This window comes from Notothenia coriiceps, unplaced genomic scaffold (assembly GCF_000735185.1).
Source record: "Notothenia coriiceps isolate Sejong01 unplaced genomic scaffold, NC01 NC01_scaffold00007694, whole genome shotgun sequence".
Lineage (NCBI taxonomy): Eukaryota > Metazoa > Chordata > Actinopteri > Perciformes > Nototheniidae > Notothenia > Notothenia coriiceps.
The window spans coordinates 171,148-189,295 of NW_011340395.1; the positions used below are offsets into that span (position 1 = coordinate 171,148).

Sequence of the window (18,148 nt, forward strand, 5' to 3'; positions counted from 1 at the left end):
AGGGTGCCACACAATGTTTCAGACAATCATCCCGCTGATGAATACAATGTCTCAATTTGAATAATTGTGTGCTTTTTAAATGAGAATGTTGTGGGGCAACTCGTACTAGAAGTAGTAGCCTATGTGTACATCGTCCCTCATCAACCGTCCATGATTGTGAATCTTTTTCCCCTCTCTCTTTCTGTTACTTGCCAAGGAAAACATGACCCTCACCATGCCCTTAGATGGCAGACTTACAAGCAGCAGATAGCAACATATAAGTTGCTCTTCTTCAGGGTGGGCTGTGTTGGAATGTTAGAATGGGGTCCCTTTTTCTGAAGAGGGTAAAAGAGCATTTATGGAACCCGATCTTATTAGGACCTCGGCTGACACTGCACAACATTATGCAACATGCTTAACTATAGATGGGCTTCCTATTGCTCTGTCATTCTTGGTGTGGGAGTGGCAGTGGAATTGACTTGGAGTTGTCTCATTACAGCTGTCTGTTTACTCAAACTGCGTCCCAAGTAAATATACATAACATAGACTGTATATACACAAACATGCATATTTGTCAGGATATTTTATCCAAGCAGACATCCTTTCATTAATTCTGCAAATGGAGAAAATAATAATTGAATTGTGCCGTAGTATGTAATTGTATTTCGACAGATCCAGCTAATCAACAATGTTACAAAGTTTATATTAAAAAAGGCTTTTAACTTTTCCAATTGCAACATAACTAATGCGTACACATTGATGCATCACCTATTGTAATCCAGGGATAGTATTCTGACATTGGTCAATCCAACAAATTGATTATAATGATGCTTGTACTTATGTACTTATGTAAGACTTTGAAAGCAGAACGTTTACTTGTAACAAAGTAACTGTTTTGCTACTTTTAAGAAATTATCATTAAAAAAAATAAAATATCTACTTCCAGTTTGTTTTTTACTGCAATATGTTTAGGAAGTAAGTTTTTTTATTTCGGATCAATTGGATGAAATTCTACATATTTCATTTAGAAAATATGTCTGGAATTGATAGATATTGAGATCGGATCAATATGACAAAGGAGGTAATTTAAGTGCTTATTGAAGGGCAGCTGCTTAACATAATGAACAGGTTGGATTAGCATGTTTTAATACACTGCTGGTGCTATAAATGCTGATGCTAGTGTAACCTAAAGTGTACTCCAGCAATGTTGGGCGTAAACTTCCTTCCTTCTATCCAAAGCCTTCAGGGCAGTGCTGTGCTCTCTGGATTCAAAGGGTTGGATGACAAAGCAGTAGTCCATGAATACATCTGTTGCAGAAAAGGAAATGTCTCAGAGCAACTTAAACAGAATGAGGTAATTACATAATAACAATTTAGAGATATCTTGGGGAATAAAAAGTGGCCTGGGAATGTGTTGATTTTTTTTAGACTTCTTAACCCAGTTGGCAACGCGTGGTACAGTTATGATACAGCTCCTACTTGGCATCAGTTACAAAAGCAGTCAAAGCTGGATTTCATTTGATGGAAGCACGAAAGGACATTCCTTAATCTTGGTATCTTGAGAGTGTGCTTTAAATTGATATCCCCAAACTTCAGAGTAGTCTGAACTCAGTGGAAATACAGCACTCTTATTACACCCTTACAATCCAGCACAGCAGTTTAACTAATCCCTCTGTGTATGCTAGCTCTTTCCACTTGAGTTGAAGGTGATACCTGAACAGATTTGAGAGCTTGGATTAAAAAAACAATTTGTAGTTTTAACCCACGAGGCATCAATCACAATTCACCATGCAAAGCCTGAGAGGAGATCTGAAAGCCCCTCGGGGTGTTTAGTATAAGCAGGCTGATGACGCATTTGTCTGTCTGCATGTGCATGACTGTAAATAAAGGTGAATATTTCTGATCAGTCCTCTATATAAAAATTCACAGATGCAACTGCTGAATTGGTAGATTTCAACAACAATCTTTCAAGCTATATTTATTGCGCCAGATAAGGCTTCAAACTGGAATCCTATGATACAAAACGCATGTGTGTGGGTGGTAGAAGGATGATTGTGTCCTGTCTGTGTCGGTGTGTGAGAGGCAGTGTGGCAGTGTTCTGCACTACTTAGCAAATAAAAGCCTCCTGACTTTGTTCAGTTAGGTGATCAAATGAGGACCCCTGAAAGGAAATAAATAGCTAATACAGTGTGAAATATTAATAGAGACCATATATATATATACATCAATAATAAGATTGTTGCTATGAAGGATTATATTCAGGGGATACTGCAGGCTGAACAAGGAGGTGTTGTTTACTGCATGATTTGGATAAGTTGGGACTATTTTAAAACTTGGGAAAGCCAAAGAAGGTGAAATGTAATATCATTGCCAGAGAAGAAGTGCAGTGGGCCGATGTCAACAAGTGGAACAGCTGCAGCAAGGAAAGGCACTCTCTCCTGTTAAACCACAGCTGAAAGCCGAGCCTTCACTTTCCAAATCTGTTCAAATATCATCATTGATGAGAATCTTCTTGGACAAGTCAGTTTGTTTATACTCACTGGAATTCGATTGAAGTCTATTTTATGCCGCATGGTTCAGGTTTTAGCCAGATCTAAAGAAGAACAAAATGTAAACATGTTTACACCACATTTCCCATTTGCCTGATTACATAAATGTACTGTGTTTGCATTGATGACCTCCATCATTAGTGACAAGCATCTATTGATCCATCCGTTTTGTTGTGGGTAAATGAGCCGCTGCACACCACTAGACTACTATTTAAAGTAGGCCTTCTAGAATATTGCCAACACAAATGAATGCACCAGTTCTTTTGCTAGCCTGCGGCATTGTACAGAGACAACTTTTTAAACTTTTGAACCATCATAGTTGTGTGGCTCATGAGACGGCAATGTTAGTTTGTCGGTCACTTTAGCTCAGACTAACATATTTGAATAATTATTGGATGGATTGCATGTGGTTGCCCACTTGCCTACACACATTCAATCCAATGACCCTGACCTGACTTGGTCTAGTGCCATCTCAGGCTAGATTTTCAATTAACTCGATACTTCGGTTTAAGCCCTAATAGGCCAAGTCCACACTGCATTGTAACAAACATGATACATTAAGATGAGGAGCATAGTAAAAAAATATATAGACCTTCCTGCTAAACAGCAACATGCATTGTCAGCTGTCTCAACTACACTTTTCTTGGGCTAGCAAATAGAGGCTGAGCATGGTCATTTGCTAAACTAACGTGATAAGATGAAACACAATACATTTGCGTGACATGCGAGCTACACCACAAGCTAGTTTAAGTAGAGAACTGTGGTTTAGGTTTCAAAATACACTTTTTATAGTGAAATTGAATGTCAAAAGCATCTTCAGAACAGTGAGTTTCACGATAACGCCGTCTGGTGATGAGGATAACCATGTGTCTACTTACCTGTGTGACAAGAGGCCTTGTCCCCCCTATATGTGGAATATACCTTGCTATAATCTGACACAGTGACTTATTTCAACAAAGAGTGTGTTGGACTCAGACTCTTAAAATTTGAGTAAAAATTGATACTTGCTGACTTAAGCGGTTGGCCGACTTGTCTGTATTCAGCAACTGAAAAACGTTCTAAAGTGCTATAACAAAACAAAAACATTAAACTACTAGTGCAGAGGCCAAAAGAAAAAGGTGATCTGATTTCTGGAAATGGGTTTCAGAAACACATTAGGCCTTGTCATTCAGCATACTGTAATAGATCTGCCATAACTTCCCATTTAGGAGAGATCCTGCTCCAGGACAGACTGAAGTCAATGTAAACAGTATTTCTTCAGCCTCCGCACACCTGTTACTGTTGACACTGGATTGAGGTCATCAAATGTGTATGTTTTTCTTTGTTGCCAGCTTCTGCCTTCTGATAGTAGGGAGTTTAAGCTCTAGCAGAGGAGAGGATAAGCACAGAGCAGTGCCCCTCTGACCCGGGCTGTTTTCCTGAAGGAGAGCTGATGCGTTCAGAGCTCAGCTGGTCTAATGGAAACATGGTCGTCCCTAGTGAGAGAGAGTGTAGAGAGATGCTTCTCATCAAGGCTGCGTCTCTGCAAGTCTGTGCTTGTTTACGCGTAACAACCCAGACGGAAAAAGCTTCTGACTGATGGGGCTCCATTTTATATATAAACCTCTCCCAGCTTTCTGAATGGGATGAAGCCTTATCTGATCATGGAGCTATCACTTTGTTCCTTTGAGGATTCTGTCTTTTTTTACAGCTGCTCTTACAATACCTTTGCATCATACTGTAGCGTGACATGTTGAAATTGTGCAGTCATGTCAACCAGTGAATACATTTTTCTAAATGGCGATGTATAAGTAATGGCCAGAATTGTTTTTCACAGAAGTTAAACAATGAACATACCTTTCAAACAGAATCTGATAGGGTAACAGTTTGGAAGTTATGTCAAAGATGTGATATTGTGTTCTGTTTTTTTGTTTTTTTAGATTAAATACATTTGGAAGAAACTTTAAAATTACCATCATTTTGGTGTTGTCCTCCCCCTATCAGTAGACTAATTTGCTGTAAGTACAGTGTAAGCAACTTCAGGAGACAAACCTTCTGTTAACAGTTAGCACTTAGTTCGGGTGTCTTTTCCTAGAACTAACTGCCCTTTGGCTGGATTAGCAAACTTTCACTTGCCGTCTGTACACAGGTTAGGGGCCCCGGTCCGCTGGGATTCCACTGGGACTGGGTTTTGTACTTACTGAATTTAAAAGGACCAGGTAAAGACAACTGCACTAGAGGAACCAAAAGTATATTAAAAGTGTGCCTAAGCGTGTTTGAAGCTGACTATAAAGTGAACCAGTAATAAAGGCAAATATCGTAGGTATGTAAGAATCTTTAGGATTAAGTTCCATCCTGGAAAAGTCTTTACAATCCTATGACTTGCAGGAATAAAGCCAACAAGCAGGTAATCTTCCCGAGGTCTTACAGGATCTACGCGAAGTGATTAGAACTAACCCCAATTCAATGTTTCTTTTGGTTTTTTATAAGCGATAGATTGTCCCATCACGAATGGGATCATGTATTGTTCCAGAAATAGACTTGGCAAAGCATTTTACTTTTTTGCCAGATTATTTTTTAAATCTGTGAATGCCTAAAGGACACAAATAATCCTGCCTTCCGTAAAAGGGATTGTGTTTTATGCTGCGTCTCCTTTTCAAAGTAATCGTTCAAATTGGCAAAGAAGCACAGAGCATCACAAGCCCACAGGATTTCCACCCAAACTCAGGCCTGACACTTGGGTTTTTCATCATCAACAGCTTGACTTTTAATTGGCAGGTCACTGTGTGGCTTGTCTTTGGTTGTGAGTAATGAAAGAAGTCAAGAGTTCAGAATACAACATTGATTACCTGAGCCCACAGGTGTAACACTGAGCCCTCAATGTGGCAGGAGTATGTCCTTAGGTGGCACACCGCTCTTCTCCCATTACCTGTTCCTCTCAGTGTACATGGAAAACTTGCTATGTTTTCAATACTCTATAGAGATGGCTTCCATTACACTTGTGGTTCTTGTTCATCGCATTAATTAGACCACACAGCAGAACCTAACCTTTCTTTGGCAATTGTACCAGGAGAGTTGCTGAAGCTCCAGAGGTGCATTACATGTGCACAAACATGTTTTATTGTTTTAAATGACAATAAATGCTTTATCGGGCACTTTTTTGCTGTATATCACCAAGCCATCAGATTGCCTTAAGGAATATAATGCTGATGATATAAGATGCTTGACATAAACACCTGAGTTTGATTTCGATCATTGTCCAACTCTCCCTGTCTAATCAGAGATCACATTTCGTTTGATGCACCGCTTTTGCTGCATTGTTTCCATTTCACCAGACCTACCTAAACCAAGCATAAGCCACCTCTGTAATCTCAGGAATCGAAGGAAAATGATTTTGTGACGTAAGAAATAATCTTCTTGTTGGGTGGAATTGCATTCTGAGCAGCCTGAAGAAATAACTTGTTATTTTTAGAATGATGTAGCTCTTTGTCTATGTCCTTGACAAATAACCTTGTTTACATTATTTAAATAAACATTCTGCATCCTTCCTGTTTGTTGTGTTTTGAAGGTCATTTATACAGCACAAGTTGCAATGCCAACCCCACACCGGGACCATCATGAATCCCCTGTGCGCCTGTACATTTTGGTTGTCAGATAGTTTGACACCATGGGAAGTTCAGCATCAGCATCCCACTGACGGATGGCAGAAAGGCCAATGTTGCCACCCTTAAGGGCTGAGGAGATAATCTCATGTAGAAGAGGAAGAAGATGATATCGACCATCTGCTTGGTCTGGAGGGGATTTGATTGGCTTGCGGCAGCAGAGCGGAGCTGTGGGGATGATGAGGCCTCCCAGGTGTCCCATTCCGCCGGGTGCTCAGCTCAATGTCACCACTGATTGGATCCTCTAATCTTGTTCTGTGTGAATTAAATCTAAAGTGGGTAGAAGGATCATCGCATTCACTTTGCTTTCTGCCAAATTGTGTGTGTGTGTGTGTTTGTGTGTGTGTGTGTGTGTGTGTGTGTGTGTGTGTGTGTGTGTGTGTGTGTGTGTGTGTGAGTATGTGTTTGTGTGTGTGTGTGTGTGTGTGTGTGTGTGTGTGTGTGTGTGTGTGTGTGTGTGTTTTTTGCTGCTTTAACTCCTATGATTAACAGTTACATTAGGAGACAGCTATCTTTGCTTGTACCACAATCTGTAACTTTGACACAATTTCTACCTGATGTAATTCAGGTAGAATCACGTAATTAAAATGCAAATGCAGCTCATTAGGGTACCTTCAAAATCAAGGAACACAAACAAAGATGTTCTCTGATATATATGATAAATATATGTTAAAACCCCATGCTGAAAAGTCTTGAAAAATGTAAAATAAAACATAAAAGTGATTAGTGTTTTGATGATGCAAAATGAAGCAAATAAATGCATAAAGGAAGCATGACTCTAAATAACATACAGTATGTGTTTAACGAGAAATATGTCAAATTAATGTAAACAATGATGGTGGCACAATCAAATGCAAAATGAATGAAATTTGTCCCCAATTTGATGTTGATCTGCAAATGAAAATCAGCTCCTAATTTTCTCTGATACAATGCATTTCATATCTTATATTATGCTGGATTCATAACAAAATAATAAAGGAAAAGCTGTAACAGTTAAAGGGAGTAACAGACATGAAGAAGCATGGAGAGTGCATTTCCTACTTGCTTGCCATTATGATCACTTAAAAGAATCAAACTTGCTATACTATCATTTTAATTTGGACACTGAACAAACAACAAGAGTTTGATTCCAATTGTCTCTCTCTTCCAGAGGGATCAACACTGGAGATGACGTTGCTGGTTGCCCCGATATCGTTATAGTAACCCTAGCTGTGGGCCTTTCCTGGCTCTTTTAGGTGCGGAGGCTGCTTGGTCCTCAGGGGGCAGATGTACCACACGTTCAGTGGAAAGAAGTCAGCTCCAATCACAAAAACAGGTTAACAACATTTAGTATGCAATTAGATTTGTTGAACATGGAGCCAGCAGCGGAGCAGGTTACAGAAACAGGCTTGTGGTCAAAAGTAATCCTAGAAGGAAGGGAGGAAGTAGAGTGGGTAGGAAATGATCATATCAGCGTCCAAACTCCCAGGTGTCAATTTGTGTTACTGTACAAGTAAAACATGGTGTTTTATGTTGTTTGGCAGACATCTACAGATATCAGTAAGCAATGGACTGTCGTAGATTTACAGTTGGTGGTCCTCAGTGTAGTTAACTTGCTGGCAAGACCAGCTTGGTGGTAACCTTTATCACCAAAGGGCGTGACATAGTCCAGAGGTATCCGTCTCTCCTCAGCTGCCTTCATAAACAAGCCCATCTCAAGTATCCCCTGTCCTTCAAATTCTCCATTCTTGAAATTGCGCATGATTTGATGTTTGAATATGTTCTTATTTTATCATTACTTTCCAGGCTTCACTCAGTGAATTTGTTTAATTTGAGAGGAGTCTTGGCAGAGATCCTGCAGCAGAATAACCACAGACAGAAAATAAATACATTCGGGAGGTCAAGGCAGAGTGAAAAGGAAACATTTAGAAAGAGAAAGCGACAGAAAAAAAGCACAGGCACTGTTTCTGAGTATTAGTGGATCCACATTGTCAGCAGGGCCTTGTTATGACAGATAGAGGCATCCTAAATGGAAGATGGGAGGCTTTGTTTTGGCTGATGAACCTCCATTATAGGCAACACTGTGCAACACCACACCACACAGAGCCAAGTCCTCTCAGCACAAGGTGCCGCTGGTCAAGAGCCAACAATGAGCATAAAGTAGGTATCACTTTTCTTTCCTGGCTCTGGATGCATTTGTCAAGGTCAGAGGAGCCTGAGCCAGAAGGACAAAAGTCAGCGGCACGAATAGACAACCAGTTACTGAGAGGGAGGAGATTGCAAAACTGTAAATGTATTCTGCCCCTATATGATAATGTTCAGGAAACAGAGTCTCAGGCACAAACTCAGATATATTAGCATGAAGCATGAACAGTTATTAAAGCAATAAACTAATAATGCACGTTAAACAAACACACACGATTACATGTGGCAGCTACGTGCACAATTATTTTGTGGCTTCTAATGTGAAACACAGCCTCTGTGAATGAATATTGCCTTCATGAAGGCGTGGGTAATGGAAAAAACCTGAATCTTGTCCAACATATTGTACTGCTGGATGCTCCTACTCCTCCCGAGTGTTATGAGACTCAGCTGTCAAAGATAGAGCAAAAACGAGTGTCAGCAGGTGTTTGTGTGTGTGTGTGTGTGTGTTGGTGTGTGTGTGTCGGTGTGTGATTGTGGGTGGACGGGTGTGGGAGTGTGTTTTCTTTGTTTGTTTGTTTGCATGTGGGTTATTGTAGTTCAAGAATAAATTATGATTATTGAATACCAACAAGCAAAGTCATTTTGAAGATATTATATTATGTATTATATTTTTATATAAAAGTATCTGTAGTATCTATTCTTTTTTATAATAATTTTTAGCTAGTCAGAACTTTTGTTGTCAAAGAAAAGTATTCAAATCTAAGCGACAAAAGTAAGAAAAACTATTAAATGAAACTCATTAAACCAGTAAACTCCACATGGCCATCACCTACGATTTTGCTGTTGATCACTGCATCAGCTTTATTTTCACTAGCCGGTAATCCCCTTTTCACACATATAGAAGGTGCAGGTAAGTGTGTAAGCTATTGGCTGTTCGGTCTGCCGTTAAAGTGAATTTCGCTAACAGCCAAAAGCCAGTCGGGGATTTACTCTTGCCTGACCTCTTGCTCAATTACTCTCTCTATTTATTATTTCCTTTTTCCTCAAACTTACAATCAGGTGTCTTTGCCTATACCACGATGTCCGTACCGACAATGATAAGCTAACTTTGTATAGTTAGCTGTACAGCTAGCTAGCTTATTTTTTTTGTTTAGCTATCTAGCTTAGCTAGCTATACAACAAAGGTTCATAGTACAACCGACAGGCAGTGGGAAAGAGGTGTAATGTTTTCTTTTTTAAGTCAGTAAACCTACTCTTTTGGGTGCTTGCATCCATTAGCACTACTTAGTGCTTGTTGGCTTACACGCAACTGGTGAATTTAGAATGCACTTTTGCACCCGACATTTCACTTAGGATGTATCGCAATATGATCACTGCAATTTAAAAGCAGCAGGTGGAAATTGTGCCTTGTTCCGCCTGTACAACAAGTCCTCATCTGCTATCATTGAGTAAATGGTTGATCGTTTTGGACAGCAGGTCTCCGCTGCACCGTCAGACCCACCAGGGGCATTACGCAATAGCCTCGTCATTAGGATTATATAATTCCTTAATTCTTTTCACTTCATGCCAGTGAGTGGCAAACCTTTGGATGCTGAAAACCAATAATGATAACTCACAAACCATTATTACATATATCTGTGCACACTGTTTCAGATTAGTCTTCAGCAGGCAGTTAGTTATGACCTCGCCATGAAAAGAACATGTTGCAGGATTTATATGCTTGTCATATGCAAGGTCAAGCACATCCCTCAGACTTGCATTGCTCTGAGAAAAGTTTGCCGTCTGCAGGTTCTGTCCCACTTCCAGACATGTTTAGGCAATAAGTCATTTTGACTGAATGGTTAAAATTTGCGAACGTCACCGCAGCTTTCCTTCACCGTCAAAATCATCACACTGCTTTCACGGAAGTAACAAAAAATGCAGAGGCTGAGTAACAGAGACGTCACATCTATAACGGTTGGGAACCAAGTCTATGATGATAGGATAAAGCTGTGTATGCTGCAGCTCCGTCATGTTAAAAACGTTCACTTACTTATACACCAAATTGTATAACTTAAATGACTGAAAACCTTCATTACACTCTTTCATTTGACACATGTTTTTTTCTGAACACAGCACTAGACATGCATTTAGGCCAAGCTCATACAGTTCCAGCTATTTATACTGTTGCAGTCTGTGAATGTGTCCCAGATATTTTTTTCTGATATAATACCCTTTCTAAATATGTACAGGAAAGACTTTGTCTAGACTAGACACACTTCCTCCTGAGCGATAAATATGACTGTGTGTTTTAACACTTCTAAAATGATGTGTACAAACTTTCTCTAAGTGTCAGTCCCTGAGATAAACCAGGGGTGTTTTTGAGCTTTTACAAAGGGTAAAAGAATACAAATGCTACACTTTTACTTTTATCTTTGTTGAGATCATATTCTTGCCTATACCTGTTTTCCTTCCGGATCCTAACCTTATGTTTCTTTGCTCTGCTGTCGCATTTGTTATGTTTATATGCATTCCTCTGATCTGAAGGTCAACTTGATTAGCCTGTTGTTAATAGATGGGGGATTTAGTCAGAGAGGCGTCATCGGCATCATTGACAGGATCTCTCTGGCCAACGCTGGCTGTCAATTTCTTTGGAACAGGGCACCGGGCACAAACAGGACACAGAGTTAAATGTTGAGTAAAACATAATTTCAGAGGTTCCAGAATTTCTAAACCGAAAAGGGACAGTTCTAATTTTCACCCCAAGCCGGAGCTTTGTAGCAGTTTCATTGGCTAATGTGGAAAAAGCCCAGAGGCAGCTCCCACTTCCTATGTAGAACCAAATCAAATCGGCTCACTGCCTCCCTTCGGACGTGTCTGATCAATAGATCCCTCGACTACGTCTCATGCTGGCATAATGCAGCCGTGGATGGAAACTAACTAAATTTGCTGACAGATGTGTCATAGAGCAAACCCAACCATCACTTCTGATACAACTATGTTGATCCCATTTTGTGCATATTTATGCTGAATTTCAAAAGTGTTGGACCTTACTATGCTGGCTGGGTCCTGTGTGTATTACGCAATATGTGTGTCCATGTGGTAGAGAGACCCCCTTTTTTTCATCTATTTTGGAAATCTAACAAAGAAATAATACATTGAATTAACAAATACATGTTCAGGACAGGATGATGACTCCTATTGTTTATTTGTGGCTTTGAAAAATATTAGTTCTACAATATAAACCCACGCTTATTTCTAAATGTCTCTGTAGTTTAGAAATCATTTATTTTCTACAGTTTACAAAAATGGAGTGAATGAGGCATTGTTTTCATTGCCATTACAAAAAGAAAGTACTTCCAGCGTAGCCGACTGATATACTAGGGGTTTTCGATGGGCCTTCACAGAAATGGAGTGGTTCAGTTTGGTGAAATAGAGCTAATGATGGGGTGAGCTCTGACAGATAACAACAATTAGTGGAGCACATCTAAAACAGTCGAGCCAGCCTCCAGATGTCACCGATTTTGGGTCAAAATGAGATGCATTGCTTAAGGGAGTCTAATCATTAACAATACATATACAGGTCATACACAAAGTATCATCCACTGAATCGTACTTTTTTAACAATTAATTCACAATCATTTTTAATGATTTTTTTCACATTTTTATTGAAAAAAGGACATAAACTGTTTTCACCAACTGCAATATAATTATACAGTGTTTATTTACAAAAGATTAAAAAAAAAGCCTGTACAGCCTCTGGTTTATGCAGGAAGGTAGTAGGACCTTGGTAGAAAAATAAAGACCTAAGACAGGAGAGGTGTCCATGTGAGATCAGATCAACATTTTTAATTGAATGATTTCCTTAATTTAGAGGTGGAAATGTAATCCAAGCATGAATGTGTCACAATAAGAGTTCAAGCATTGTAGCTCAATCTCCTGTAAGACGGAAGTCAAGTGTGCTGCATTATTTTTGACTGTACCATTAATCAGCAGAGGTCCATTCAGACAAATAACTTCACAAGACCTGCGGTGGTTAGGTGTGAGGGGAAACTACAATGTCCAAATTCTGGACCACTTCCACACCAAACTCATTGATTTTAAATAAAACAGACTATGTCAGCATCATCTCGATTAATGCAATGCTTCAACGACCAACCACTGTTCGATGAGCAAAAGCTACAGTTTTTAGGTCAGCATCCGCTAACAGATTATTTTACAGTTGTTGTCTCATATATGTATGTACACATTTGGCTTTGGGTATTAAAACAATTTCTGCTGAAGTTGGGGGAATTCTCTTGTCAGGAATAAAAATGCACTAAAGCTTTGGAAAACCCACTGACAGAATCATGCTTGTCTACATCTAGCAATAACATTATAGGCTGCATCTGCAATCTTCAAAACCGATACTTTAAATTACAAATAATACATTTTGGCTCCTAGATTTCCATCTAAACATACAATATGTAACTTAGCAGCACTTATCATCAACATTCATAACCTCAGCTCACGATTGAGCTTCCTGTAATGCTCTTCCACGACCTGTATTGCACATAAGAACATGAAGTCCAGCAAAGACCTTAAGGAGTGGCATTACATTTCACAGTGAATCTCTTCTTATTGCCTATTCTTCCTGTGACATCTATTGCAGTGTGTGTCTCCACCAGGACTGAGACTTTTGTTAAGGCACACGTTGCAAGAGATGCTATACTTAGACAATGTGATGGGCTGAGGAGAAGAGTGTGCTCTTTCATGCAAATAGGAGTGTACTTGCACAACAGGGTAGGTGATGAGTTGAGGGTGAGGACACAATGAAAAACGAATAAATAGCTCGCACAGTACAGGGCTCCTTAGGTGAAATAAATAAGTGAACTTTGGAGACTTGCCATGTGTGAGCTATTTGTTTTTCCTGCGTCACGCAATGAGAGTAACGCCATGCAAGACCACATGGAAGATAACTGTTATTATACTTTGCTAAGAGACCAGCTCATTAACAAACAGCGGCCTTTGTGCAGGTGGTTTAATGGGTCAACATATTTTTAGTAGCCATTGAAACAAGATTATTTAAGTGAAATGACAAAATCAAATATGGAGGAAGGTTGTCATTTAAGAGTCAATGTTTCAGGTTCAAATGTTAATTTTGATCTATATTTTTGTTTATGAAGTCACAACCTTGTGTGACGTTTAGGCTACTAATAATATCTATTATACCCAGGAAAGATATGCCCTTTAGAATTATGAACTGTATTTTCCATTAAATTGTGGTAATTTTATATGAGCAACTGGCTATTTTACTAAACCTCTTTAAGAAGGGCACACTGCACAGTGTGTCACTGAAGGCAACTAACCCATTTCATCCCTTTAGATCCATCCAAGCAGGTCATTTATCACCAGTTTCATCATAAACAATATACCATCTCTGGATTCCCATGGTGTTGTGTCCGTGAGCTTCTGCATAGAGAACTTTTTTACCCAAGACACAGTCTTTAACAAACCGTCATGCATAACAAACAACAGCCAACAGGGTAAAATGTAAAAGTTTTAAAATACCATGTGGTAGTTTTTAACCGTTCTTTATCCCTGCAGTCATATTTCAGATTCTGCTGTCAAAGGCCTTGATTCTAAGGGCAAAGAGTCCAGATTGCACTCAGAGTCTGACACCACATCTGTATTTGTGTCATCAAGTGCACATACCTCAACAGCCTTTATCTCCCTGATTTCATCCTCCTCCTCGAACTCCTCCTCCATCTCAACTTTTTCGAGAGCCACCTCGTTCTCGTAGCAAAAGGAGTTCCTCGTCGAGTTGGAGGCGCTGGATTTCCTCTCGGCTAGTTCTCTTGCACTACAGTGGGGTGTGCTGGGCACCTCATACGTGTTTTCAAATCGAGAGTAGTCCACTTTGTAGTAGTTCTTTTCTTCAAAGAGCACTGGCTCAAAGCGATAGCCCCAGAGGATCTCGCTGGCCAAGTAAGAGCTCCGACACTGAGTGGTCATGGCTGTAGCCTCAACCATGCCCTCCAGAATCACCACAATCTCAAACTCTGACGTCTCCAACTCCTGTTTGCTCATATCATAGAATGGGCTGTCCTCATCAATCTCATGGACGATGGTGATTGGAGATACCAGGAAGATTCTGTCAATGCCACTATCGAAGCCTATGTCAATGTCTACCTGATCCAGAGGGATGAACTCTCCCTCTGCGGTTGTGCGGGACTTGAGCAGCTGGGCCCTGACATGCGCCTCCACCAGGTGACTCTTCCTAAGGTTCGCCACGCGCCACATCAAGCAAGGTTTACCATCCCTCATGGCCACTGTAGCATAATGGCTGAACACCAGGGTTTCATTCCTCTTTTTGGGTTTGGCCATCTTGGCCATGACAGCACCGATGATGAAAGCGTCGATGATGCATCCCACAATGCTTTGGAAGACGACCATAAAGACCGCAATGGGGCACTCCTCCGTCACATAGCGATATCCATAGCCAATAGTGGTTTGGGTCTCCACTGAGAACAAGAAGGCAGCGGTAAAGCTGTCCACATTGGAAACACACATCTGAGTCGAATTGTTTAAATCCCCGTAACAGAGGGCCACTAACCAGAAGATAAAGCCAAAGAACAACCATGACAGCAGGAAAGAAAGGCAGAATATGAGCACCATCCAGCGCCAGCGGACGTCCACGCAGGTAGTGAAGATATCTGCCAGATACCGCTGGCCTTTCTCACTCATATTGATAAACTGCACATTGCAGTGGCCATCCTTCCTGACAAAGCGGCTCTGTTGGTGGTGCGCTGTGTGCACCTTTTTGACATTTCCGTTTCCATAGCCATTTGGTACGGCAATAGTGGCCAGCTTCATGCCGTCTTCCTCAGAGGAGACAATGCTGTAACGGTGGCTTCGCACACTCCCCATGACTTCCGCCTGGGAGGGCTGGGCCGAATCTGCTTTGGAAAACAGTCTAAGTTTTTGGTAGAAGCGTTGGAGAAACAGTTTTGAATGATCCTGGGGACAAACTCAAGAAGAAAATGTGGACAACAGGACTAGACCCTAAGGGGACCAATGGAGGGCAGGTCCGTGCTGCTGCAGGCGGGTTGTGCACCTTTGGTGAGGGCAGGTCACTCCTATCTGATGGCTGCTTTGGACCTCATCAGTGAAGTGGGCTGCGGAAATTAACAAGAGAGAAAAAACGCTTTAAAGTAATCAGCAGGAACCAGAGCAAAGATCAGTGCATGTGGGTGTGTGGTTACCTGCCGTCTAAATAATGCACTGCACACTCATAGTTATCTGTGCTATTCTTACCTACACTGACGATATACAAATGTGTGTGGTGCAGTCAGAAAGCACAGGGAATGCGTCGTGCATTACAAGTAGATTAACTATATTATTCAAGCACTTTGATAGCTGCCAAAGTAGGATAGGATGTGTTCCTTGCTAAACGTAAGTATTAAGTAGTCAGTTCAGACCACGGGAGCTGAATCAAATTACATCATGTAATCATGTTAATCTATTGAGCCACTGAAACAAAGACATGTTGTAGCTCTTTGCAGATGTGTCTCAAAACTCTGTTCCAAAGAAGTGAGAAAGCAACACGAGAAGAATACACATAGCCACTGTTTATTCACAACTACGGTTTGATAAATCAACTAAATCATGGAGGAGATTGAATTATTCCCGCTGCCTTTCAGAGAGGATGGGTCTATTTCTCCGAAAGCGACAATAACCTTCCATCATATGTAATAGAGCCGCAAGGACAACTAAATTAAAAAAGCTATTGACTTGGTTTGTGTGTTGTGAGAGGTCCATTAAAATGCACCACCACAGGCTACAAAGGGCCATGGTCAGCCAGACATGCTCTGCTAGTGCCAAAATAACTCCACTTTGACACTGTCTCATCGAAGAGTCACTGTTGTGTCAGAGTGAAAAGATCCATTTAGTCTACAGGAACTTTTCAGTAGATATTCTTAATACATTATCAATGATTTAATTTTATAGTATACTGTAGAGTTCAGGTGTCAACACAGGAAACAGTAATTTCATTTAGTGAACGACTCTGAAAGTGATCAGAAGTCATGTAGGATAAGATTTGCAGGGTTGGTGCTAAATCCCCCACCAGCATCATCTTTGTTTTTCTCAAGTAATGATGTCACTGCTGGGTCGACTACAAATAGCAACCTGTCACGCACACTATTGGGAATATGAGGCACCATTCATACAGTAATTGTATGATAGAACATGTACCATTATCTTATTTCTGCATGTTTTTAATTACTTATTATGAAATGCTTTCCCCAGTAATGATATAAATGATGTCCTTATTAGAAGGACGATATCCGGTTTCAATAATGAGCGTACTTTCTATTTAGTGACCTTTTTGTTTTGTTTCAGTATTTTGTATTATATTACTGGAACAAGGCAGACTTAACGAAAGTCTATGATGCACACAGTTTAGGCTACAATGCTAAAGATCCTTCAAGAGTGTGTGATTCATATTTTAAGCAGCCTGGATTAAACAGTGGACACATTTTAAACACAGCTGACCCCCATTGCAAATCAATCTCTACCTTTCGTGGTGTTGATGCACTGACACTGAGCTCACACTACACGCACTTATGTCACTCTCTTCTCTCAATGCAAATGGCTTTTTGGTCACTAATCTCATATGTGCTCACTATATAACATCCCTTGTTGCTGCAGGTTGGTACCTTATGATAGTTCAAGGCCAGAGGAGGCAAAACTTGTGATTGTTTGTTTTGCGTGTGTTCTCAATTAGAGCCAACAGCTGAGGCAGATGGAAACTGGTTACATAAAGCTGCTCCATTTTTCATTACACCAATCAATAACTATGACCAATCTTTCAACAGACAGCATTTTTTGTTTTAAACCTTTACAACACTAATACTTTTAAGAGAGAATACTATTTAGTTGTTTGCTGTAATTTTACATATACCTTAAAGTCATATTTAGATTTGTTGTACACAACAAGATCAGTATAGTATTATATACTTTAGTTAAATCAAAGGAAGTCAGCGATACAGATCACGTCATCTACATCCTGCAATCTCCAATAGTAGAAGAAGCAAAACAAATTTGTAATAACCACAATAATAATAATATGAATAATAATAATGATAATACATGCAGATATTGTTAATAATAAATAACTGTATTTCCCCGTAATTGAAATTATTACAGGACATCAATTTACTTTTACGTTTGAAGTGAGGTTTCACATAAGTTATGCAGAGCAGATTTATTTTTCAGACAACATCACTTTATGAGTTAATTATAAATATGCCCTGCCTATTACACCTACCTGTTGGCCATTGCGTTGCAAATTGTCCGCGTCCTTGTTGTTATGGGTCCCATATGCTCCACACATGCACACTGCGTCCCTTTTATTCTTGCTGTTCTTTTATTAGGTTTACATAGCTTCCCGTCTGGCGATGCAAATTCTGCCATAACCCTCTCCAGCAATACTGAAGTAGATGTTTCTCGTTGCATAGACATACTTTAAAAACACGTGTGCCTATCCCCGCCCATATCACTGTAGCGACCAATTAAAATGTGCAGCGCCTGTTAGAGGGTCTGAGCCCACATGGTGGTTTTACATTATCGGTCTGGGTGTATGACAGGAAGAGTCAAACCCACTTTTCTCTGAAACCATGACGTTGATTTAACAGGAAACAAACGTCAGATTGAGAACAGGGCATCTCCAAAGCCGCTAAAAAAAACACTGTATACATTTGTGAAAGTATTCAAAGTATTAACTTGATAATTCGTTTTTGTCCTATAGATACTGTCTGAGAATAGAAAAATATTTTGGTCATTGTGGAGTAAATTCTATATGTGAAATCTGTGACTTTCCAAAATAAGCATCAC

General features: G+C 40.0%; 1 protein-coding gene across 1 annotated transcript; it reads right to left on the bottom strand.

The window, feature by feature from the left end:
* Window positions 1-11,966: 11,966 nt before the first annotated feature.
* On the bottom strand, window positions 11,967-17,727 carry LOC104944236 (inward rectifier potassium channel 2-like). Its single transcript, XM_010769745.1, has 2 exons — window positions 17,583-17,727; window positions 11,967-15,429 (listed from the first exon to the last, which is right to left on the bottom strand). Exon 2 carries the CDS (start codon window positions 15,179-15,181, stop codon window positions 13,859-13,861), a length of 1,323 nt encoding a protein of 440 aa, XP_010768047.1. The 5' UTR covers window positions 15,182-15,429; window positions 17,583-17,727; the 3' UTR covers window positions 11,967-13,858.
* Window positions 17,728-18,148: the final 421 nt, after the last annotated feature.